At 47.5% G+C, this 26,032-nt stretch overlaps 1 protein-coding gene across 1 annotated transcript in view; it reads left to right on the top strand.

The window, feature by feature from the left end:
• Window positions 1-4,770: 4,770 nt before the first annotated feature.
• LOC144752488 (uncharacterized) overlaps window positions 4,771-26,032 on the top strand; it is a 31,515-nt gene continuing 10,253 nt past the window's right edge. Inside the window, exons 1-2 of the mRNA XM_078640402.1 lie at window positions 4,771-5,121; window positions 5,481-6,424. Coding sequence (XP_078496528.1) covers window positions 5,037-5,121; window positions 5,481-6,424 — 1,029 coding nt within the window. The 5' untranslated portion in view covers window positions 4,771-5,036. The remainder of the gene's footprint in view (window positions 5,122-5,480; window positions 6,425-26,032) is intronic.

The raw sequence follows: 26,032 nt of genomic DNA, 5'->3' as shown, positions 1-26,032 counted from the left end.
AGTGAAAACAACCTGTCAAGTCCACATTACTCATCATCACATTTTGGTTTTGCAGGTCATCCTCATCTGACAGCTGGAAGCAACACCCGCCCTCCAGACTCGCCAATCACAGACGTCTCAGGGGACGATTGGCCAGCCACCTCCGGGGCAGAGGATGATCCCGGCACAAGCAGCCAGCCAGGGCCATCTGGCTCCCAGGTCACCCCTGCACCAACAACTACGGCCTCTGCCATTGTGACAACACCGGCCACTGTGACCTGCACAGCCACCACCAGCACCACCTCCACCACCACCACCACTGCTACCACCACTCCTGCCACCCTGCCCAACCCAACGGCCAACGCCGTGCCAGCGCCATCCCAGCCACGCAGGGAGAGTGTGAGGCAAGGCAGAGATGCAAGGCCAGATCCGGCAGGCAGGAGCATACGTCAAAGAACACGGGAGGATACCAACACACCCAATCCAGTGCAACAGTCATTGGAGGCACTGGGCAGGGTGGAGGTGAGCTACCAACGTGGTCAGGCACAGGCAGACCGGGCCCACCAGGACTTTGTAGATAACACTGCAATGTTGGGGGCCATTGAGAGGCGGCTTGGCCAACTAGTGGACATCTTCACCAGGACAATCAGGCCACAAACACCGCCACCGCCACCGCCACCGCCACCGCCACCGCCACCGCCACCGCCACCTGCGGCGGATGTGGTACCCGATGCCCCTGCGCAACCAGATGACACCGTACCGGCAGTAAGACGGAGGGGCCGACCGAGGCTGGAAGTGGGCGACAGCAGTGTGGAAGCACCTGCCACACGCTCCAAGAGGAACAGAAAATGACTGTCCCAGTACCTGCGCATGCCATTCACCCTGCCAACTATCCGGTCCCACCTGCCACAGGCCTGCTGTACTAGGCAGACACCACCCTATGTGGTGTCCGCACGGACATTTCATCTGCCATAACCTTCAACTCTCACTCCCCCACCCCTTCACTCATTTGTAAATATGCACCTACACCCATGCACATTTTGTAAATAAAAGCCACTTACTCACTCAATCATGTGTTGTCTCCATGTTTATTCACATGAATGCATCAGAAACAGATGTTACTAGGTACAGGTATCCAACTGGTACAGAATCATGGCGCTGCGGGAGTGACCTAGGGAAAATAGAAACCGCAAAGACACGTCAGGAAACAAGATCACACACATCAGAACACACTGCAGTGCAACATTTAACTACCCACACGCATCACAACAGTAATGGATGAGACGACACACATCATGGAGACGTGCATTGGCCACAATTTAGCACACACACACACATGCATGCATCACATAGCAGAACACAGAGATGAAGCACACCACTATGCCACAACACCAGCACACATTCACAGGGCATACCCAAGCAGCACAAGAGGAGCACACTCACAATCAAGGGAAGTAGCGATCAATGATCTGGCGCCTCTGGTCCACACCTTCCTCCTCACCACTATCCTCATCAGTTGACATGGCTGGGTCGGGAGGGCGAGGAACTTGCAGTTCATCAGGGTCCAAGAGCAGTTCAATGTTATAGCGCACAGCCAGGTTGTGAAGCATGCAGCACGCTATCACGATCTTGCATACTTTGCCTGGTGAGTAAGGCAGGGCCCCTCCAGTCTTATCCAGGCACCGAAACCTTGACTTGAGCAGGCCAAATGTCCGTTCTACCACTCGACGTGTCCTACCATGGGCATCATTGTATCTCATTTCTCCTGGTGTAGTGGGATTGCGTAAGGGACTGAGCAGCCAAGGCCTGTTTGGGTAAGCCGAGTCGCCTGTGTTGGTGGAAGAGAGAGAGAGAGAAACATCACAACCTGCATTGTGGGGCACACCATGCCACACAGATATCACTCCTGTCACCACAGCATACTCACCAACAAGCCACGCTTGTGCTGGACGAAGATTAGCCATCAGTTGGGGGACCATGCTGCTCCGCATGATGTGGGCGTCATGTGCAGAGCCAGGGAATCTTGCACACACATGTGAGATGATGTTGTCGGCCTGGCACACCACCTGCACGTTCAGGGAATGGAAGTGTTTCCGATTCCTATACACCTGCTCACGTGCCCGTGGTGCAATGATCGCGATATGCGTGCCATCAATGGAACCCACAACGTGTGGTATACGACCCAGGGCATAGAAGCCAGCTTTGACCGCTGGCAAGTCCGCCGCCTGAGGGAAATGTATATAGTCATGCTTGTACAGCATCATGGCTGTCAGTACATCCCGGAGTACCGTGCTGAACATGGCCTGTGACATTCCCCCGGCATCTCCAACTGTGTACTGGAATGTGCCTGTTGCGAAGAAATGGAGTGCCGCCATCACCTTTTGCGTGGGTGTCATGGAACCTGGATAGGTTCTTCGCGGCTGCAGATGAGGAGACAATAGGGTCACAAGTTGCAACAATCGACGGCGATCCAGCCTGAATTTCCGGATCACCTCCTCGTCCACCATATCCTCCAGCACAGTGTATGGGCGAAGGACATTTGGAGCCCTCCTGTGTGGGAGTAGATGGAATGGAAGTCAATTAACATACAACGCACGTGTGTGCACCTCAATCACATGTCAACGCCCTCTACCAACATGTAGTATCCAGTGTATGCTTGTCATATGTGTGACTCCTCTGATTGTCAGGACAACATGGACCGACGTAGCTACAATGTGCATCCACTAGCAACATGATGTTTAGCAACATGTGCAATGCACAGTGTCTCACCTCAACATCACTGCCAACCAGACATGTGACATGACCCACATGTGTAGGCCCAACATCACATGCACACATGCAAGTACATGCACACATACTAAATTAAACACCCCCCCACCCCCCCATATCATGATGCCCCAATGGCAACACCAGGAATGGTGGGCATACGGACATCACATGCATGGGGACACAATAGGCAACACACATGTACAGTACACAACAGAACCCCCACCATAGTCATCATCTGACACATACCACTCACTCACAACTGATTCACAGGTGCCCATTCATACGGGATCTACTGTGTACATGTGAGGTACGACTGAATTGTGTAGGGTACTACCCGATGTGGACATGCACACGTGATGGACACTTGTGGCTCACCGATGGCCATGGTATGGACACACATGGGATGGAGCATGACATGTGTAGCCACGCAATCACGCACACAACCGTGAGCAGGCAGCTGCAGACAATGGTACAAGGTGCATCATCGGCTAAGATGCTAACATTGATCACGCCATGGCGGTGCACTGCATCCGCTGTTTACGTCTGGGCATACGCGGGCCGCCTTCGACATTCACACTGTCTGCACGTGCACAGACCGTCACGCCCACACACCGGCAAGTGCATGTGTAAGGTTCCGGGACGGATGGTCGATTTGCAACAATGTTGTATCACTGGCGCCTCCATGGCGGTGCACGTACACAGCGGGGGAGGTGCAGGCCTATACACCCTGTAGATGTACTCAATGGACATGCCAGTTCATGACCCCCCTTACAGTCACCTTGCATCATCCACCGTACACCGGCCGGAGCGGCCGGCCCATGAACAACCGCCGTGCCAGGCCCTGCCCAGGACCGCCGTGCCGGCCATGGCAACAACCGCCATTGCACGGACCGCCAGGGAACGGCGGTAGTGGAAGGGCCGTGCAATGGCGGTTGTTGCCATGGCCGGCACGGCGGTCCTGGGCAGGGCCTGGCACGGCGGTAGTGGAAGGGCCGTGCAATGGCGGATGTTGCCATGGCCGGCACGGCGGTCCTGGGCAGGGCCTGGCACGGCGGTAGTGGAAGGGCCGTGCAATGGCGGTTGTTGCCATGGCCGGCACGGCGGTCCTGGGCAGGGCCTGGCACGGCGGTAGTGGAAGGGCCGTGCAATGGCGGTTGTTGCCATGGCCGGCACGGCGGTCCTGGGCAGGGCCTGGCACGGCGGTTGTTCATGGGCCGGCCGCTCCGGCCGGTGTACGGTGGATGATGCAAGGTGACTGTAAGGGGGGTCATGAACTGGCATGTCCATTGAGTACATCTACAGGGTGTATAGGCCTGCACCTCCCCCGCTGTGTACGTGCACCGCCATGGAGGCGCCAGTGATACAACATTGTTGCAACTGAAGCTTCCTTCCGTGAGGCTTGCACGTGCGGTTGCCGATGTGTGCCCGTGACGGTCCCTGCACATGCAGCCAATGGGAAGAGGGACGCTGGCCGCATACGGCCAATCGCAAGTAGAGGAAGCTGTGCACCGCAACAACAGGGCCAGTCATTGGGCCATTTCACGATCACGCTTCCAGGGCTGACCAATTGCTGGCGACGTATGCCACTGACACGTGCTGAGGGCCCTATATATGTGTGTTGGCCAAAATGAAACTTTCTACCCTGGGGACCATTGCTGCCTGTGACCATCACCTCGACCTGCTGCTGCTGCTGAGCTGACCACCGACTGCTGCCTGTGACCATCACCTCGACCTGCTGCTGCTGCTGAGCTGACCACCGACTGCTGCTCTAGTGCCATACTCCGTGATCTTGCCATGTCGTCAGGCAAAGAGATCCGGTCTCGACCCTTCACCGCCGCGGAGCTTGATGTCCTCGTGGACGGTGTACTCCGCAACTATGGACGCCTCTACGGCGCACCGGGACGGGTGGTAAGTGCAGTGTGGGACATGTTGGTGTGCATGAGGGGGCCGAATGATCAGGCCTATTTCTATCTTAGCTGTGTAGTGTGGGCAAGACATATGTTCCTGATTGTGCATGGCTGCTGACAGTAACGTCTTGCCCCTATGTGTGTGACAGGCCACCTGTCCACTGACTTACACCCTTTTGTCTCCCATCATGGTAGGTCAAGCTGCACCTTCGCAAGGACCTGTGGAGGAGCATAGCAAGGGAAGTACGGGCATTGGGGGTGTGCAACAGACGACATACACACTGCCACAAACGCTGGGACGACATTTCCAGGCTGAGCAAGAATGTAGCGGAAGTAACACTGGGCCTGATTCCAAGGACGCCCCGTCTGGCCCGACGCTCCATGACCCCTCTCATGCAACGTATCATTGCAGTGACGCATCCTGAACTGGCCGAACGTCTGAGTGCCGATCGACAGCAAACTAGCGGTGAGCATACTGTCTGTGTAGGAAACCTGTGAGTGCTATGCATGTATTGGTGCACAGACACACTATTGAGTTCCGTGTTGCGTATGTATGCCTGTGATGCCTTTTTGGTCCCATTGGGCGGTACTCATTTGACATCCAGGTCCGCCATGTTGACACGCCACTTGCTTAGTAGTTGAGTGTAAAAGCACATCCCCTAGTGGTCCATGGCCCCATGGCAGAAAATGTGAGGATGACTGGTAGGGGTGGGCCATGTGCAGGATGAGGGCTCCTAAACCTTTGTCTGCTATGTGATTTGGCTATCCTGTTCCTTCTGTACGTGAGTGTGCCCATGACTCACACATCTTTTCTGTGCATTTCAGCTTTGACAGAGGACACTCAGCCACAGACGGTGGAGAGTAGCCGAGGAAATGAGTCCGGCTCAGACTTCGCACACACGCAGACTGACACGGAGGAGGCCAGCGCCGGAGAGGGGGACAGGACCGTCCCTGAGGACTCGCATGTGGAGACGCCATCGTCCTCCTCGTCGGACACTCTGGGTGAGCCTGCACTGTTGTCACAGACTGGGAGTGGGCACTCACCACCTTCTGTCGTAAGACAGCACACAGGGCCCACACTTCCGCCAACTGCACCATGTACTGTTCGTGGCCGGAGGAGTAGGGGGAGCAGAGTGGCGTTCGGTGCAGGCACCGCTGCCCCTGCCACGGTGAGCCAAAATGCACTGTGTGCTGAGGCCGTTGATCTGCTCAGACAGCTGTGTGTGGGGCAGACCAATATGACAAATGCTTTCCAGGACCATGATAGGAAGTTGGGGCAGGTGGTGGCATTCATGGAAGGGATGCATGGCGATCTTGCAGGTCTACACAGGACAGTGCAGTCATTGGCAAGCAGTGTGTCGTCTGCAATAGTACAGTCGAACGAACAGGGTGCTACTTGTGTTTCACCATCTACACCGCTGGATGTCTCAGGGGGTAGTGATTATTCTGAGCAGGACTCAAATACAGCTTATTGCACTAGAAGCAGCGTCAGACAGCACGTCAGGGCACGCAGGGCACAGACCCCATCCCCTAGATCAGCTAAATCTGTTCACGTAGACGACGTCAGATGCACTGGAGTACACACACAGGATCCACAAGTGTTGTTGGGGGACATGCCTTCCGGAGCTACACAGCCATTCAACACGAAAGGTACTCCCAAGGCAAGGGATAGTCACATGTCCATGGACTGTTCCTTGGACAAGGCCAGTCAGAAGACAAAGGCACCTACTAAGAGCAGGGAGACTCCCAAGAGCAGGCCCACAGCAGAGGTAAGGGACTCTCCCAAGGACAGTGAGAAGACTAAGGCACCTACTAAGAGCAGGGAGACTCCCAAGAGCAGGCCCACAGCAGAGGTAAGGGACTCTCCCAAGGACAGGGACACACACAGACAGCAGGTGTCTGCTGGAGACAGGTGCACCACAGACGACAAGTCTGCTGGCAGGAACAGGGCGGCGAGCAGGGCACAGGCTACATCCAGAGACAACACTCCACCTAAGGATAAGGCACATCCTACGGACAAGGCATCTGGCATGGACAATGGCGCTATCAAGGACAGGCATACTTCACCCCTGGCTGCACTGAGGCTGATGTTTTCTACTAAACGTAACACTGATGTCTCCGCGGCGGAGTCCCCCCATACCTCCACTCCCATCCAGGCCAGTCAGAAGCAGAGGAGGGTGTCCCCTGTTGTTGCATCCCCCATTACACATCATTCCGAGTCCAGGCGGCAGGCACAGAGCAAACGACAAGCAGGCTCCAGCACGTCCCCCGAAACCAGATCCCCCGCAGCAGTTGCGCCACCTATGCTGGGTGGTGATTCTTTGGAGTCCCCACCACTTGGCAGTCCTGTCCTGTCCAGGGTGCACTCACACCACCCTAAGAAACGCAGACACACACCATTGACACCTGCCAACCCCGATTTGGCTCTAGGTGAGCTATCCCCAGCTCCCAGGCCCACCCTGCCTCCTGGCCCATACAGCCCTGTGGCTCATCATTTCAGTTGTCCCAGTGGCGCTGGTGCAGTTGACTCTCGTGTATCAGATGGTGGCACAGTGTCAGTTGTGCCCTCTCCTGTTGCAGATCCTGGCAGGGTATGTGGGTCTATGGCTCACGTGTCAGTTAGGAGATCTGTGGCTGTGTTGCACACTCCTGTTTCTGGTGCTGGCAGTCTGTCTGGGTCAGTGGCTCACGTGTCAGTGACTACATCTGTGGCTGTGTCTCACACTCCTGTTGCTGGTGCTGCCAGTGTGTCTGGGTCCGTGGCCCATGTGTGTGTCACTCGGGCTGTGGCTGTGTCTCACACTCCTGTTGCTGGTGCTGCCAGTGTGTCTGGGTCCGTGGCCCATGTGTGTGTCACTCGGGCTGTGGCTGTGTCTCACACTCCTGTTGCTGGTGCTGCCAGTGTGTCTGGGTCCGTGGCCCATGTGTGTGTCACTCGGGCTGTGGCTGTATCTCACACTCCTGTTGCTGGTGCTGCCAGTGTGTCTGGGTCCGTGGCCCATGTGTGTGTCACTCGGGCTGTGTCTGTGTCTCACACTCCTGTTGCTGGTGCTGCCAGTGTGTCCGAGGCAGGTAGTTCACGCAGTCCCCCTGATTCTGTGATGTGAGGTGCTGTACACTTCACTCAAATGTTAGTTCACATGGTGTGTCCATTGAGAACTGCGTGGCACTCTTGTGGTCCCTGTGACGGTTTGGTAGGGACACGTAGTTGTGCTGCCTCTGATGTACCTGTTCTGTACTGCACATTGCCCTGTTGATGCTCTGATACTGCATTCTGCCCTCTCGTTTACTGCCTCTGATGTACCTGTTCTGTACTGCACATTGCCCTGTTGATGCTCTGATACTGCATTCTGCCCTCTCGTTTACTGCCTCTGATGTACCTGTTCTGTACTGCACATTGCCCTGTTGATGCTCTGATACTGCATTCTGCCCTCTCGTTTACTGCCTCTGATGTACCTGTTCTGTACTGCACATTGCCCTGTTGATGCTCTGATACTGCATTCTGCCCCTCTCATGTGCTGCCAATGATGGACCTGTTCTGTGCAATGGACTGTTGATGCACTTAGCCCCTCTCATGTGCTGCCTCTGATGGACCTGTTCAGTGCAATGGACTGTTGATGCACTTAGCCCCTCTCATGTGTGCCTCTGATGGACCTGTTCTGTGCAATGGACTGTTGATGCACTTAGCCCCTCTCATGTGCTGCCTGTGATGGACCTGTTCTGTGCAATGGACTGTTGATGCACTTAGCCCCTCTCATGTGCTGCCTGTGATGGACCTGTTCTGTGCAATGGACTGTTGATGCACTTAGCCCCTCTCATGTGCTGCCTGTGATGGACCTGTTCTGTGCAATGGACTGTTGATGCACTTAGCCCCTCTCATGTGCTGCCTCTGGACCTGTTCTGTGCAATGGACTGTTGATGCACTTAGCCCCTCTCATGTGCTGCCTGTGATGGACCTGTTCTGTGCAATGGACTGTTGATGCACTTAGCCCCTCTCATGTGCTGCCAATGATGTACCTGCTCTGTACAGCACAATGCCCTGTTGATGCTCTGATACTGCATTCTGCCCTCTCATGTGCTGCCAATGATGTACCTGCTCTGTACAGCACAATGCCCTGTTGATGCTCTGATACTGCATTCTGCCCTCTCGTTGACTGCCAATGATGTACCTGCTCTGTACTGCACAATGCCCTGTTGATGCTCTGATACTGTATTCTGCCCTCTCGTTGACTGCCTCTGATGTAGCTGCTCTGTACTGCACAATGCCCTGTTGATGCTCTGATACTGCATTCTGCCCTCTCGTTGACTGCCTCTGATGTAGCTGCTCTGTACTGCACAATGCCCTGTTGATGCTCTGATACTGCATTCTGCCCTCTCGTTGACTGCCTCTGATGTAGCTGCTCTGTACTGCACAATGCCCTGTTGATGCTCTGATACTGCATTCTGCCCTCTCGTTTACTGCCTCTGATGTACCTGTTCTGTACTGCACAATGCCCTGTTGATGCTCTGATACTGCATTCTGCCCTCTCGTTGACTGCCAATGATGTACCTGCTCTGTACTGCACAATGCCCTGTTGATGCTCTGATACTGTATTCTGCCCTCTCGTTGACTGCCTCTGATGTAGCTGCTCTGTACTGCACAATGCCCTGTTGATGCTCTGATACTGCATTCTGCCCTCTCGTTGACTGCCAATGATGTAGCTGCTGTGGTGCCCACTTTGCCCATGCTCACGCATACACTGTGATTTTACCCCTATTTTGTACAATAAAGGTTGTCTATCAGGTCTCGTGGTCTGTCGTTGTCATTCCTGCTTGCGTACTACAAATGTGTATTTGTATATGCTTCTCATCAGTGGTTTCGGTAACATGACACTCCCCCTCCCTACGTCACGTCCCTTACTGGTATTCCCCTGCAGACAGCCAATGGTTTGTGCCTTACCTGCGTCGTCGTCCGTGGTGGGCCATGACTAGGACGTGGTGGATCGCGAAGAGCATCGGGAAAGCGTGTAGCGCTGGGTCCATGGTGTTGGTCAGCTTGCGGTGGGTATCTCTGCTATGTCACCTGTCTTCGCAGTGGGGATTCCGCCGTGTTCAGACAGGTTGTTTTTCCGCTGCGGTTTTATGTGTATTTTCCGCCATCTTGATTTGGAGGACGGTCTTCGACGTCAGTCCGTACGGCGTGGCCTCCGGATGTGTTCCGTCCGCCACGCTCTCGTGTGTAGTTCGGCGGCGGAGCGTGCTTTCCCGTCGCGGACGGGAATTTGACACGTTTTCCTATCCTGATATGGCGGACGGAGTATCCGCGGCAGGCGGACACGGAAAAGGCTTTTTCCGCCTACTACAGGGCCGCGGTGGCTCTTCCGTCCGCCATCCTAATCGACCCCTTAATTCGATTGAAAAGTTCTTAAAGTGATATGAGGCAAAGTGTGGTAAGTAATTTAATTAGAATTGATTATTTTTTAAGTTAAAAATTAGAGCATTTTGTTAGTTTTAGGTTCAGGTTGCAAAGGTTATATAGCGGCAAAGGGTGGGAAGAAATGTAATTTGAAAAGAAAATACTTTAAAACTGTAGTTTATCTTTATTTGAATTACATTCCGTTTCAGAATGGGTTTTTAAAGTCATACAGGGGCAAAGGATGGGAAATAATTTAATTAGAATATTTTTAAATAACACAACTATTTTATGATTTATGTAAAAAATATTTACCGTTCGAAAAATAGATTTTAAAGGCTAACTTTGCTTTTCCCCAAAAAACCCCATGAAAGCATTGTTGATTCCTAAAAACGTCTGTATGCTGCTCAGCTTTCTGATTGTGAAAGCAACGACAGATTGTCAGCATGAAACATTGACAGATTAGATGGCACCAATCTTCTAACATTCATTTGGAAATAACTCTGCTGAATAATTTTTGCATTTACTGATTCACTTAAAAAAATATAGCATTGTATATTTAAAAACAATGCTGTGCTGTATTTGTAAGTGATGTAATACAATACTTCTGCTCTATGATCAACCCCCAAATGTTTGGACTGATGCAACTGGTTTGTCAACTCTGACATGCACTGGATCATGGTAACCAGGCACCAGTGCCTGTGCTTTGACCTCTCAAAATGTATAAACAATTGGCTAATCCCTGAATGGCATCTTTAACTTACCTATAAGTCCATAGTTCATGATACAGAGTATACCCAGGGCTAGTAAGTTAAATGCAACTAATGGACTCCTGCACTTATTGTGCCACCACGACAGTGACAAGGTGAACACATGTTTCTAGGTCTACAGCAACCTAGTCTGACAGATTTTAAACTTCCATCCCACAATAAACCCTGCAGCTCACAACCTTCCTTTTTGTTATTTTAAAGTCACCCCTAGGTAATACTTTAGTAGCCTATAAGTCAGGGTGCTAAATAATAAAAATACATGTTTATTTTATGTTTGACATGTCCTGACATTGAAAAATAAAAATTGCCATTTTCACTGTAGCAAGGCTGGTGGTCCCATTAGCTCACATGGAGTTACACCAGCCCACGTGATAAGTACTAACTTCAATTTGGGACCACCAAACACAGTACTCCCAGTTATCAAATTAATCATTACATTAAACCTGACTTAATGCTGAAGTCAGATTCAAAGTAACTTTTAATAACAAGGTGACATTAGAAAGTCCCCACTTTGTTTCTCCAAAATTCTGTTTACCATTGCTTATTGACTGCAGCAGTTGTCACCCAAAACAGACAGCTACTATCCTGCTAAAAGGTTTGAAACACTCCTAGGAAAGGGAAAAAAGGGTCAGCTGGAGGGAAGAGGTGACCTCATCCTGTCAGGATGGCACCAGGGTGGTGACCATAGATTGCCCAACCTTCTAGGGGCATCCACCTCTGAGAGGCAAATGTGAGTCACACAATAGCTTGCTCACTGTGCAAGTAGACAGGCTGGCATCTCCTCTAGAGTTGAAACCCATTGCAGAACCGGTTTTCTAGGAGGGGTGGCTCCTTATACTGGACACACCTCACGGGTGTGCCCATAGCTCTAACCCAGGGACGAAATGTCCCATCATTTTGGATTTGGGCAGAGAGATGCAGAGAGATTGTTTTAGTGCCAGCCCCATGGGAAATCGTGTCAGAAGGGGTAGGGTTGCCCTGTGGGAATTGTGGCCCCATTAGCTAGGGAGTCTTCCAACTCACAAACTCAAAATTTTAATAAAGGTGGCATCCCTGGCTTCCAGCCTCAGCACACTGGTAGAATTGGAATGGAGAGAAGAAAGTTTGCACCTGGTAAACCTGTGGAACTCTAAGAGTAAGGCTGCACAATGGAAGACTGCACCTGCTTCACCCACTGAACCAAGGCAGGACTTCAGAAGAGAAGAGCCTCTCCTACTGTCAACTTTGTGGCAAGATACCCCAAGGGCTGGACCTGCTCCTACTTGTGCTAAGGACCAATGAGTGGACTCCAAGGGCTGGTTGGCTAGACTCCTGTTAAGCTACAGAGACTCTAAAACAATAGAAGTCTGCACCTGCAAAATGCTCAGCTCACCAGTAGTCACTGGACCTGCCCTGGACTCCCCTGGTGTAACCTGTGAGATTGAGTCCTTCCCACCCTGAAGTGCCTCTCAGGTCCTGGACCATGGGTTGGTACTAGTTGGTACTTTCCCTCTCACAGAACTGCAACTTACAAGCCAAAGGCAAAAGATAATGTTATTTGGGGTCAGAGTCAGCGGCTCATAGACTACCACTATTCGTTTGTAGTCTCAAACCCCATCAACCAAGACTTCAGTGGAGTGCTAGACTTCACCTAGTCATAGATGTCTAGCCCAACTCCAGCCTCAAGCTGCTTAGGACCCCGCCAACCTCATCACTGATGAGAAAATACAAAGTTAAATTCAGTACCAGGGCCAGCCTGGCACCCACATCTGGCCCGACGTCCATCACAGCCAGCCTGAAACATTGATTTTACACTACTGCTAAGAGTGAAAAACAATGATTTATCACAATTGTGCTAAAGTCATTACTCCAGAACCCTTCATCTGATTTATGTCGTTTTGGTGTCTATTTAAAGCTAAAAAGATATACTATTTTTGTTTAATTGGAGTGTGAATTGAATTGTGTTGTGTTTCTTACTTATTGACTATTTTCATACTGATAAATGCATTACACTTGTTTTCCTTTGAGTTAAGCCTGCTCTGTGCCACAGCTACACAGCTACCTCAAACTGAGCTAAGGTTTGATTTAAAGAGCGCTAACTAGATCTGACATGGAATAGTTGCATTATTATTGGTGAGGGTTTACAATCACCCAATCTAATATTCAGCTTTTCTCACAAGTGATGTAAATGTTATTTACTTTAAATTGCAATAAATGTCAGTGTTAATGTTTGTGATGGAAAAATCCTAAATGTACTGGTTTTTGGTGTTTATGATTACATTGAAATGTCTGGTATCCGCTTTAACAAGCAGCATCATTATCTCAGTGGGTCATGATCAAGAATTTCTCGAGATTAGTGATGTGGAAGAGCTTAGGTTTTCTTGCAGATCATCTAGGAGTTAATAAATCTATTAGCACTACTAATAACAGTATTGAGAAGAATCTAAGTTGAGTGGTGTCAAACTGAATTTTATTGGAGAATTTAATATGAGAAGAGATAAAATTAGTAGAAATCTAGATGAAACGAGGGAGAATGATTTAAAGATTGGGGCTTAAGACAGAACCAGATGCTCATATATACATATCCTTGACTTAGAAATGAGCAAGAGTGAAAGGGAGTTGTGTGTATGATGCGTAACAATTTTGTTGGTTTGGAGTCATATGAAATGGTTGGTGAGAGCTAATGTAGTTATTTTATGGTTGATAAAGAATTTTAAATGGTGAAGAACCAAATTATAGAGAAGTTTGTGGTAAAAATGACTTCACTTTCAACCAAACATGATTTTGCGTGGGTAGTTGTTACCTTGCTTTAGTGTTTCAGAGAGTAAATCATGTAAATGAAATGAGTGAAAGTGAACTCAAAAGAGTGAAATGTGGATTTGGGCAAGTGCTTTAGGATATTTTGTGGTGTATTGATTCCTCCTTTTGGTGTTGCTTTGTTTTTGTTTTTTTATTTTCAACGTTTTATTGCAAGCAAGTCAGATATAAACAGTGTTTAGTACACAAAAGTATTAGAGAAGCAAGAAAATAAAAAATTATACTTCAGCGGGTAAACCCAGATAGAGATAAACTTAGCTAATACTTAGCTGATACACTGAAGCAGTAACCAAGGAAAAACAAACCGTCTACTCCCCCTGTTCTCCCTGAATCCATTGCTGCAATGGAGCCCATATCTTCCTCCCCACAAGTCTTTTTACATGACCTTTCGTAGTATAGATAGCATGCTCCAGATTGTATTTAGCTAATAGCCGCGCGCTCCAAGTATGAAATAGTGGCGGGTCTGAACTTTTCTATTCTTGAGTAACACAGGCACGGAAAACGGACATACAGATAAATATCAACTTTTTCTTTTCTTCAGGTATGTTATCTGAAGATACCCCTATTAATACCAACTTTGGCGTCAGAATTACAGAGCGTCCAAGTATTAAAGACAAAAAAGTTTGAATTTCAGAGAGTACAAGTGATAGCTGTGGGCAGAGAAAAAACATGTGGATTGCATCCGCAGCATCCAACAAACATCTATTGCAAACTGTGCCTGATGATGCTCCCCATTTGGAATTTTTTTCGGGGGTATAATATAAATCGAAGAGGACCATATAGTGCTGATCACGGGATCTACCCGTCAAAAGGATGGAGTTAGCCATCAAGATAGACTCTTCAATCAGCACATCAGTCACCCCCAACTTCGTCGCCCATCGCTCTTGTACTGATGTTAAGTCATCTGATTATAGCGAAATCAACAGATTATAAAAAAAAACAATCTTTCTTTTGTATAAAGAATCGATCTTTTGAAGCTTTGAGCATTCGTCAGGTGATAAGGTTTCAAAGTAACTATGTAATTGAAAATATTTGAAATAGTCTAAAGTTGAAATATTAAACTTGGCTTGAAGGGTCTGAAAGGAAATCATTTCATCATTCTGCCATAGGTCACCAATGCAATTAATTCCTTGGTTACTCCATTTTGTCATAATATAGTCCCTAAAAATACCAGAAAAAATATGGTTAGATGTCAAAGGAGTATCCCAACATGTCGCTTAATAATTTTCCAGGCCCGATATGCTGCTGTTACGATCTTAAATTTGGTTTTCTTGTAGTAACTCGGTTCTATATTTTTTAACAAGCAACCACGAGCCTCTACCCCTAAAGGAATTTCATATATAGATGGAGAGTGCTGTTCATGGATTGGAGCTTTGATACCTATAATTAAAGGGTTAATAAACTGCAGTACTGATGCTAGGTAGTAGAATAGAAAGTGTGGTGTACTCCATCCCCCTCTAACCTTTGGAAGAGTCCGTTTTTTGTAAGATCTACGATGACGTTTATAACCTCATAGGAATCTCCCGGCCATTCTCTCAAGTTGCTTAAAGAATTCTATTGGAAATTCAAGAGGTATGGTTCTAAAGAGATACAAAAATCTGGGAACTATTAACATTTTTAAGACATTATTTCTGCCATATAAGAACAAATGTAGATGGTCAATACGTTCCAGGGTATTATTTGCCTTTTTGAGAATGGGGATAAAGTTAAGTTTAGGAATATCAGAAATCGGAGTTGTAATCTTGATTCCCAAATATGTTGCCGTGGATACTATATTAAGATGTGTCGGTGGGTTCTGACCAACAAATAGAGTTTGAGTTTTTAAAGGATTAAGCTTGTATCCTGAGAAAGCACCAAAGTGAGTCGCAATCTCTTCAATCTTTGGCATTGCCCTTATAATATCTGTGGTGATCACCACCACAACGTCAGCATACGCCAATGCCCTATAAGAAGTATCTGCCACCTCCACCGGTATTATTTCTTCTGCCCGATTTAGCTGATTAAGATAAATGTCAATATAAATAGCGAAAAGCAGTGGAGATGACGGGCACTCCTGTTGAGTACCTCGAAAAATAGAAAACGGGCTAGATTTACAAGGTCCGAATTTGACACAAGATGTGGGGCAATGATAGAGGGATTTCAGCGCCATTATCATTCTTGGTCCAAAACCTTTCAAAGCCAAAATATCCCAAAGATAAGGCCATGCCACCCTGTCGAATGCCTTCTCGGCATCCAACAGGGTGATTCCTTTGGGTGTATTGGTAGCCTGCGCCCAGTCCATCATAGCAATAACTCTTCGAACATGGTCCGCAGTGTCCCTGTTAGGAATAAACCCATGTTGCCACCGTGAAAGAATTGAGGATATCACTGCTGATATACGAGTGGCTAATATTTTCGAAAAGACTTTACTATCGGCATTTATCAATGACATCGGTCTACATGAAGCCGGATTAAGGGAAGGCTTATCCTTTTTAAGAAATGCCATTAATGTGGATTGACTCCATGACGCTGGAGGAAACCCTCTTTTTGCTTCTTGAAATATAGTCAATAAATCTTCCTTCAAGACATTGCTAAAGGTCCTAAAAAACTCAAGAGGGATTCCGTCAGGCCCCATAGCCTTCCCTGTGGTCAACGAAAGTAAAGCTACTTCAATTTCTTCCCATGTGATGTCAGCATCCAGGGAGTTTGCCTGAGAATCAGTCAATTTCGAAATATTGTTTCCACCAACAAAATTTAAAATCATATCAGAAGAGTATACCATAATATCACATTTATACAACTGGCAATAGAATTGCCAGAATGCGGCAAGTATTTGGTCTGGGTGATTATGAATCTGGCCTGCCTCATCTTGTATCGCACTGACAGTATTTAGAGTTTCTTTCTCTCTAGTTCTTTTTGCCAGAATCTTTCCAGAATTTTCTCCCATTTCATAAATCTGCGATCTGAATGTCGCAAGCTGTTCCGCCAATTTAGTCGCAAATGTTTCATATACCCTTGCCTTGTGTATATCCAGTGTAGTTTTGATTTGCACAGTATCTTGTGATGTATTGATGGCTATAACTAATTTTTCCTCCCATTCTCGTACTAAGTTGAAATTTTTATCCATTTTTTTTCTAATACTTTGTTGTTTCCTAATTGTATAAGAAAGTGTCTCACCACGTATCCCCGCTTTAAAAGCATCCCAGACATTTTGGATCGATGCACTACTTCTATTAAAGTAAAAAAAACTCCTTAATCCATTTTCTCATCATTTCTATATATACCGTGTCTGCCAATAATTTCCGATCAAATGACCAGGACCTTGAAATTAGAGCAGATCTACTCTCAGTCACTATCTCTATTAGTATTGGGTTATAATCAGATATTATACACAGAAAAATTTCAAATGTAGCATTATTGATAATCTCAGAGTTCACAAAAAAATAATCTAATCGTACAAACGTCTGATGGGGAGCAGAAAAAAAGGTAAAGCCAGGGGAAAGAGGATTTTTTTCATAAGCCACATCTCTCAATCTATATTCCCTTACTAAGCCTTTTACTGCTTTATATGTTTTCCTTTTTAAGCCAGGGTATACAGAATTACCAGATATATCTATCCCACCGTCCAAATGAATGTTGAAGTCTCCACAAAATATTACAGATGGTGGCCAATCAGCTAGTTCTAGACTTAAAAAATTCAAAATCTCAGGGTCATCTGAGTTTGGAGCATAAACTGAGCAGATAGTCCACAATTTAGCATCTATTTGAAGCTCAGCAATCACCCATCTGCCATAGTGATCGGCCTTGGTACGTTTGAGGCATCCCAATCCCCTTCTCATAAGGATTGCCACACCCTTTGTGGTAGTACCTTGTCTGGTACATCCAAGCAGCTGTAACCCAAAACCCAGATCTTTAAACAAATGTCTGTCATTCCACGTGAGATGTGTCTCTTGAAGACACAATATATCTATTTTCATGCCCTGTATAATTTGGTTACAAATCCCCCTTTTTTTCCTATTATTAATACCACAAATGTTCCAAGAACAAATTTGAAATTTTCCCATCTTCAATTTTTATACATTCCCCACATTCCTTCAACTTGATACATCCATATTATTGACACATTTCTAGAATAGAATAGAGTACGTTTGCTATTTATATACCACATCTTAAACATATTCCTGCCTTTTTTCTTAGAAAAAACCCAAAAATCTTCACTTGAAAATCTGTTAGTCAATATATCAATATTTTCCTGACTTTGCTTGCACCCCCCATCCACCCAAGTGACCCCCCCACCCACCCCCCTAGCCCCTGACCCCGACCCATCTCGGGCACAGGGATTGACAGTCCCTTGTATTGATGATGCGAGAAGCATCTGGTGTCTCGCTGCCTCCTCCAAACCAATATTATCCTCTTACCATATAGCAACTTTGTCTTCAGCAAAACCAACGGCCCTGTCCTGGCTGGAATCCTTCCTTAACGATAGATCATTCCAGGTAGCAGATGGTAATTTCACTTCTAGGCCCACTGCCATCAGCTGTGGGGTCCCTCAGGGTTCGTCCCTGAGTCCGACCCTTTTTAATGTTTACATGTCCCCCCTTGAAAAGATCGTCACCCCTTTTGGGATCAAGCTTTTAACCTACGCTGACGATACCCAATTGGTAGTCTCTTTAAGTCAGCAAGACCAATCCCTCACCAACCTTCGAAACTGTCTTAGCGACATAACTAAATGGATGAACATCTCACATCTCAAACTGAATAATGACAAGACAGTGATAATGATCCTAGGCAATCAATCGCTCTACCAACCTAAATCACTCTGGCCGCCCTGTATGGGTACACCACCTAATCCGAAACAAGAAATCAAGAGCCTAGGAATATGGCTGGATGAGGGCCTCAATTTTTCCACCCAAGCAAGAAAAACGGCTGGTGTGTGTCACGGCCTCTTACGGACAGCTTGAAAAATTCTGCCCTTACTTCCAACACAATCACAACAACTCTTGATCCACGGCCTTGTGTTGTCACGCCTAGACTACGGCAATGCCCTCTATCTGGGGGCCCCTAAAAAAGTACTATCAAAACTTCAGACAGTACAAAATGCTGCCGCCTGCCTTCTCACAGGAACCCATCGTCGCTGCTCAGCCAAACCAGCCCTGAATGCTTTGCATTGGCTGCCCATTCAGGAGAGAATACAATTTAAGGCACTTTGCACGACATATAAAATCTTGCATGGTAAGGCTCCACCAATCTTACAAAACCTCATCACCCCCTATACCACCAAGAGAACGCTACGATCCTCAAACTGCAACTTGGCATTTGTACCCAGAATCAAGAAAGCCCGCTCTGGTGGTTGACTTTTTGCATACAATGCTTCCAAGCTGTGGAACGCGTTGCCCCCAGGCATCAGAGCCCAGCCCACTCTACTCTCATTCCGCAGGACACTCAAGACATGGCTGTTCCCGTAATGCTAAACAAAACAACCTCAAGTGAAACCACTTGACCTTATGCGCACTGTTGCACTTCCTGCTGGAGAGCTACTAGTTAATTTCTTGACTTACAACAATAATAAGTCTTTAACATTGTATCATTAATTTCATGTACACAGACGTTAAACAATTAGATCATCAGTTTTTTACTTTTTTCATTTTCCAAACTTAGAATTAAACATCACATTCAATTGGAAATGTCATTGAATTACAATTTTTAATTTGTTATCGCACATATACATTTCATGCTTTTCTTAATGCCCTATGCATTTCGGGCCCCTTGGCCCTTCCTCAGGGGCTGTATCTGAAATGGAAAAGAGATATTCATACTATTTAATTTAATCCTTCAACGTATCAATGAATGCAGTCTAAAAATGTTTTTTAAACATGGTGACAAGGTGTTCCCGTAATGCTCCCTCTGCATCTGGTTTCGTGTCACTAGCGCTGGGACGCTTACGGGCAGCCATGCGCTTTACAAATCTGTAAAATAAATGAATAGATTAGGGTAGAGTGGAGTGGGGTAGATTTGGGTAGAGTGGTGTTAGAGTTGGGTAGATTGAGGTTGGTAAGATAGGGGTAGAATGGAGCATGGTACAGCGGTATAGATTGGGGTAGATTGGAGTGGGGTAGTTTGGGGTAGAGTGGGGGTAGATTGGGATGGGGTTGATTGGGGTAGAGTGGTGTGTGATAGAGTGGGTCGATTGGAGTGGGGTAGATTGGGTAAAGTGGGGTAGATTGGTGTGGGTAGATTGGGGAAGATTGAAGCAGAGTGGCGTAGATGAAGTGGGGTAGATTGGGGTAATGTGGAGTGGGGTAGATTGGGGTAGAGTGGAGTCGGGTGGAGTGGTGTAGAGTGGGGTAGATTGGGATTGATTAGGATAGATTGGGGTAGGCTGGGTAGTGCAGATTGGGGTAGAGAGAAGTGTAAATTTGAGTGGAGTAGATTGGAGTAGAGTGGGGTAGATTGGTGTGAAGTAGAATCAGGTAGATTAGGGTCGACTTGGGGTAGACTGTGTTAGGGTGCACTGGGGTGGAGTAGATTGGGGTAGAGTGAGGTAGATTAGAGTATAGTTGGGTAGAGTGGGGTAGGTTCTAGTGGAGTGGGATAGATTGGAGTGGAATTGATTGGGTAGAATAGAGTGTGGTCGATTTGGGCAGAGGAGTGGGGTAGATTGAAGTGGGTCGAGTGGGATAGAGTGGGGTAGATTGGAGTGGATTGGGATGGGATAGATTGGCATAGATTGGGTAGAGTGGAGTGGGATAGATTCAGGTAGAGTGGAGTGGGTTAGACTGGAGTAGAGTGGGCTGTATTGGGAAAGACTGGAGTAGGGTAGATTCAGGTAGAGTGGGGTAGAATGGAGTGGGGTAGTTTGGGGAAGAGTGGAGTGGACTGTGGTAGATTGTAGTGGTGTCGTTTGAGGTAAATTGGAATGTGATAGATTGGGGTAGAGTGGCGTGGGGTAGAGTGGAACAGGGTAGAGAGGGGTAAATTGGGGTAGATTAGAATAGAGTGGAGTAGGGCAGAGTGGGTAGATTGGAGTGGGGTAGATTGAGGTAGAATGGAGTAGATTGGAGTGGGGTAGACTGAAATGCGGTAGTTCAGAGTAGATTTGAAAGGATTAGATTAGGGTGGATTAGAGTGCGCTAGATTGAGGTAGAGTTGAGTGAGGTAGATTGGAGTAGAGTGGAGTTGGGGAGATTTGGGTAGGGTGGCGTGGGATAGATTGGGGTAGGTTGGAGTAGAGTGGGATAGGCTGAAGTAGAGTGGAGTGTGTTAGATTGGACTGGGATGGATTGGGGTAGACTTAAGTGGGCAGAGTGGGGTAGAGTGGGGTAGATTGCGGTGGATTGGGATGGGGTAGATTGGAGTAAAGTGGAGTGCCATAGATTCAGGTAGAGTGGAGTGTGGTAGACTAAAGTAGAGTGGGCTATATTGGGATAGACTGGAGTGGGGTAGAATGGAGTGGGGTAGCTTGGGGAAGAATGGAGCATACTGAGGTAGACTGGAGTGGTGTACTTTGGGGTAATTTGGAGTGGGGAAGATTGGGGTAGAGTGGAGTGGGGTAGAGTGGAACAGGGCAGAATGGTTTAGATTGGGGTGGGGTAGATCGGGTAGATTAGGGTAAAGTGGAGTAGGGTAGAGTTGGTAGATTGGGGTGGAGTAGATTGGGGAAGAATGGGGTAGATTGCAGTGGGGAGATTTGAGTGGAGTGAGGTAGATTGAAGAGGAGTATATTGGAGAAGATTGGAATGGAGAAGATTGGGGTAGATTGGAGTGCAGTAGATTGAGGTAAAGTGGAGTGAGTGGGATGGGGAAGAGTAGTGTGGGGTAGATTGAGGCAGAGTAGTGTGGGGTGGAGTGGGGTAGAGTGGGTTAGATTGTGGTAGATTGGGATAGATTGGGGTAGGTTGGGTGGCACATATTGGGGTAGAGTGGAGTGGGGTGGATTGGGATACATTGGAGTAGATTAGGGTAGAATTGACTGGTTAGAGTGTGGCAGATTGGAGTGGAGTGGATTGAGGTAATTTTCAATAGATTGGGTGGGGCAGATTGGGGTAGAGTAGAGTGGAGTAGAGTGTGGTTGTTTGGGGTGGGGTGGATTGGGGTAGAGTGGGGTGGATTGGAGTGGGGTAGATTGAAGTAGAGTGTGGCAGATTGGAGTGGGTATATTGTAGTAGAGTGGAGTAGTGTGGATTGCGGATTGGAGTGGGGTAAATTGGAATGGGGTAGATTGGAGCAGAATAGACTGGGGTAGAGTGGAGTTGGTGGAGTGGTGTACAGTGCGGTTGATTGGGGTAGATTACAATAGATTGGGGTAGGTTGGGTGGGCCAAATTGGTTTGAGTAGAATGAGATAGAGTGGGGTAAATTGGAGTGGAGTAGATTGGGAGTAGAGTGGGCTATAATATTGGCATAGACTGGAGTAGGGTAGATTGAGGTAGAGTGGGGTAAAATGGAGTGAGTGGCTTGGGGAAGAATGGAGCGTACTGAGGTAGATTGGAGTGGTGTAGTTTGGGGTAATTTGGAGTGGGGTAGATTGGGGTAGAGTGGAGTGGGGTCGAGTGGAAAAGGGTAGAATAGGTTAGATTGGGATGGGGTAGATTGGGGTAGATTAGGGTTTGAGTGGAGTAGGGTAGAGTTGGTAGATTGGGGTGGAGTAAATTGGGCTAGAATGGGGCAGATTAAAGTGGGGAGATTGGAGTGGAGTGGGGTAGATTGGAGAGGAGTAGATTGGAGAAGATTGGAATGGATTAGATTGGGGTAGATTGGAGTGCAGTAGATTGAGGTAGAGTGGGGTGAGGAGATGGGGAAGAGTAGAGTGGGGTATATTGAGGCAGAGTGGTGTGGGGTGGAGTGGGGTAGATTTTGGTAGATTGGGATAGATTGGGGTTAGTTGGGTGGCAGAGTGAGGTGGATTGGGATACATTGGATTAGATTAGGGTAGAATGGACTAGCTAGAGTGGGGCAGATTGGAGTGGGGTAGATTGGAGTGGAGTGGATTGTGGTAATTTTCGATAGATTGGGGTAGGTTGGGTGGAGCAGATTGGGTTAGGGTAGAGTGTGGTAGTTTGGGGTGGGGTAGATTGGGGTAGAGTGTGGCAGGGTAGAGTGAGGTGGATTGGAGTGGGGCACATTGAAGTAGAGTGTGGTAGATTGGAGTGGGTAGATTGTAGAGGAGTGGGGTAGTATGGATTGGGGATTGGAGTGGGGTAGATTGGAATGGGGTAGATTGGAGCAGAATAGACTGGGGTAGAGTGGAGTCAGTGGAGGGGTGTAGAGTGGAGTTGATTTGGGTAGATTACGATAGATTGGGGTAGGTTGGGTAGGCCAGATTGGGTTTGAGTGAAATGGGATAGAGGGGGGTAAATTGGAGTGGAGTAGATTTGGATAGAGTGAGGTAGATTAGGGTAGATTTGATAGGGTAGATTGGGTTAGGGTGGAGGGGGTAGATTGGGTTGGGGTAGAGAGGAGTAGAATGGATTAGAGTGGGGTAGACAAGTGGGGTAAGTTATAGTGGAGTTTAGTAGAATGGAGTGGGTAGATTGGGGTAGAGTAAAGTGGGGTACGCTGGGGTAGAGAGGAATGGGGTAAAATGGAATAGGGTAGAGTGGAGTGGAATAGAGTGGGATAGATTGGAGTGGGGTAGAGTGTGGTAGATTGGGGTACATTGGGAAGTGGTAGGCTTGTGTAGATTGAGGTAGAGTGGAGTGGGATGGATTCGGGTAGAGTGAAGTGAGGTAGAGAAGGCTATATTGGGGTAGATTAGTGTTAAGTGTGGTAGATTGGAGTTGCGTAGAGTGGGGTAGAATGGAGTCGGGTCTTTTGGGGTAGAGTGCAGTGGACTATGGTAGATTGGAGTGGTGTAGTTTGGGGTAAAATAGAGTGGGGTAGATTAGGGTAGAGTGGAGTTGAGTAGATTGGGGTACAGTGGAGTGGAGTAGGGTGGGGTAGAGTGGAGCAGGGTAAAATGGGGTAGCTTTTAGTGGGGTAGAATGGGGTCAGGTAAACTTTGGTAGATGAGGTTAGAGTGGAATAAGGTAAAGTTGCTCGAGAGGGGGGTAGATTGGGGTAGAATAGGATAGATTGAAGATATTAGAGTGGAGTGAGGTAAACTGAAGTGGGGTAAATTAGAGTAGATTGAAATGGGGTGTGTTGGGGTAGATTGGAGTGGGGTAGATTGGGGAAAAGTGGAGTGGGATATCTTGGAGAAGAGTGGAGTGGAGTAGATTAGGGTAGAGTGGAATGGGTAGTGTGGGTTGGATTGGGTTAGGTTGTGATAGAGTCGGGAAGGTTGGGTGGGGCAGATTGGGGTAGAGTGGAGTGGGGTAAATTGGGGTAAACTGGAGTTTAGTGGATTGGGGAAGAGCGGAATGGGCAGAGTGGGTAGATTGGAATAGAGTGGGGCAGATTGGGGTGGGCTAGATTGGGGCAAACTGGGATAGACTGTGGTAGGTTGGGTGAGGCAGATTGGGGTAGAGAGGAGTGGGTAGATTTGATAAATTGGAGTGGGGTAGAGTGTGGTAGATTGGGGTTGGGTACATTTGAGTAGTGTGGAATATTGTGGTGGAGTTGAGTAGATTGGTGTGGGGTTGCTTGGAGTGGGGTAAATTGGAGTGGAGTGTGGTAGGTTGGAGCGGGGTATATTGAGGTGGTGTTGGTAGATTAGGATGGGGTAGATTGTGGTAGATTGGAGCAGGGTAGACTGGGGTAGAATGGAGAGCAGTAGAGTGTAGTGAGGTCGATAGGGGTAGAGGAATGAGGTAGAGTAGATTGGATTGGAGTAGAGTGGAGTGGAGTGGGGTAGATTGGATTGGCTTAGAGTGGGGTGGATTAGGATAGATTGGGATCGATTAGAGTGGGGGTAGAGAGGGGTAGACTGGGATAAATTGCAGTGGAGTGGAGTGGTGAATAGATTGTTGCTCAGTGACAGCGCATGCACAATTTCTGCAGGCTCGACCTAAAAATGTAATGCTAGAAGGGCTGTCAATTTATAGAAGTCCACTTGGCATTGTTTTTGAGAAACAAACCCACAAAGATGTGGTTTGTCCATGCTAGCAATCCCTGAACCTTGCATGTCAGTTGCAAACAGGAAATAACAGTGAAGGCCCACTGTAAACAGGATGGGTATTCCGACATTGCCCACCTGGCATCTCTGTGCAGATTGCAGATAGGCCACTAGCTAACATCAACAGAAGTTGGCCTGTCCGCCAGGCCCTTCCTTGCGATCACGCTCTTTTGACACGCTAAGGCTGTGATCCTTTTAAGCCCAGATTGACAATCATTTTGTATCCGGTTTGCATTACTGTCCTAATTCAAACCTGATCCAAAGTGTGCAACGTAAATCACAATTTGCATTTGCTTTTAACCCAAAGTAATGCAAAGCTGTGCAATGCGCTGCCTTTCATTACTTTGCTTTAAGGGGACATACAATGGGTGGTGCATGCACGTTCCCATGCAACCAGCCTTGAGTTTTGACGTAAATTGTCATCTACAAAGAATTGTGTACATGGATTTGTGCCAAAATCCGGCCTCTCCTCGATGCAGGGATAACGAGGGAAAATGTTTTCATTTCTCCTTATTTTTCGTACTTTGCATGTGTCCTGCTCCGTACACCATACATACAAAGTGGGAACATCCTTAATGCATAGTTATTGTACTGGAAGGGACACCCTGCAGCACAAAAACTGCTTCACACATCATTTGTACAGTACACTGGATCCAGTTAATTGAAGATGTAGCAATTTTATTTGCTTTACTATTTACGCTTTAACTATATGTGAATGGATTTGTATGTTTTATGTGTTCTATACTTTTTATGGTTATTTATTTAACCGAATAAAGAGATTATCTATCCATGTTTCAAACAACACAGAAATCCTTGTGCGATGGCGTAAAGGTGTCTGTGTTGGCACATGGCTTCCAAAATGAAACCAGCGCCGGGTGAGAGGAGAACAGCACCACATTTTAGTAGATATTGTGCTGTTCTGCTCTTGTTCACACAAAAGAGAGCAGCAACTTTACTTGCTGCCCTGTGTTACGCGATTGCACGACTTCAGTGTAAACCTGAACCTCAGTTGCTTAATCATGTTTGCTTTCTTTTTTCCAGATCTGAGAATTGTATGCTGATCATTAGTGTGTAAAGAAGCACTTCCAGTAAAATGTAATTAAATGTTCTTTAAAGTAATCCCTGGACTAACTTCCTCGAGCATAACGGAAGGGGAGTCCTGTTTTAAATCAGTCCTGGGCAGTCAAAGGCATATTGGAATTCAAGTTAGGCATCCTTTCTTTCCTACATTCCTCCTCCAACTTCGGTTTCTGATACTGCCAAAACATTGGCAGCAACATATATGAACAATGTAAGCAAGGTGTTATTGGCTACGATGTAATTTGCCGACAGTGTAGAAATAAGGGCCAACAAGCCTCATCCAAAGATAATTTGGTGGTCCAATGAGA

The sequence above is a fragment of the Lissotriton helveticus genome, chromosome 5_1 (assembly GCF_964261635.1).
Source record: "Lissotriton helveticus chromosome 5_1, aLisHel1.1, whole genome shotgun sequence".
Lineage (NCBI taxonomy): Eukaryota > Metazoa > Chordata > Amphibia > Caudata > Salamandridae > Lissotriton > Lissotriton helveticus.
This window is presented reverse-complemented; position numbering and strand designations above follow the sequence as displayed.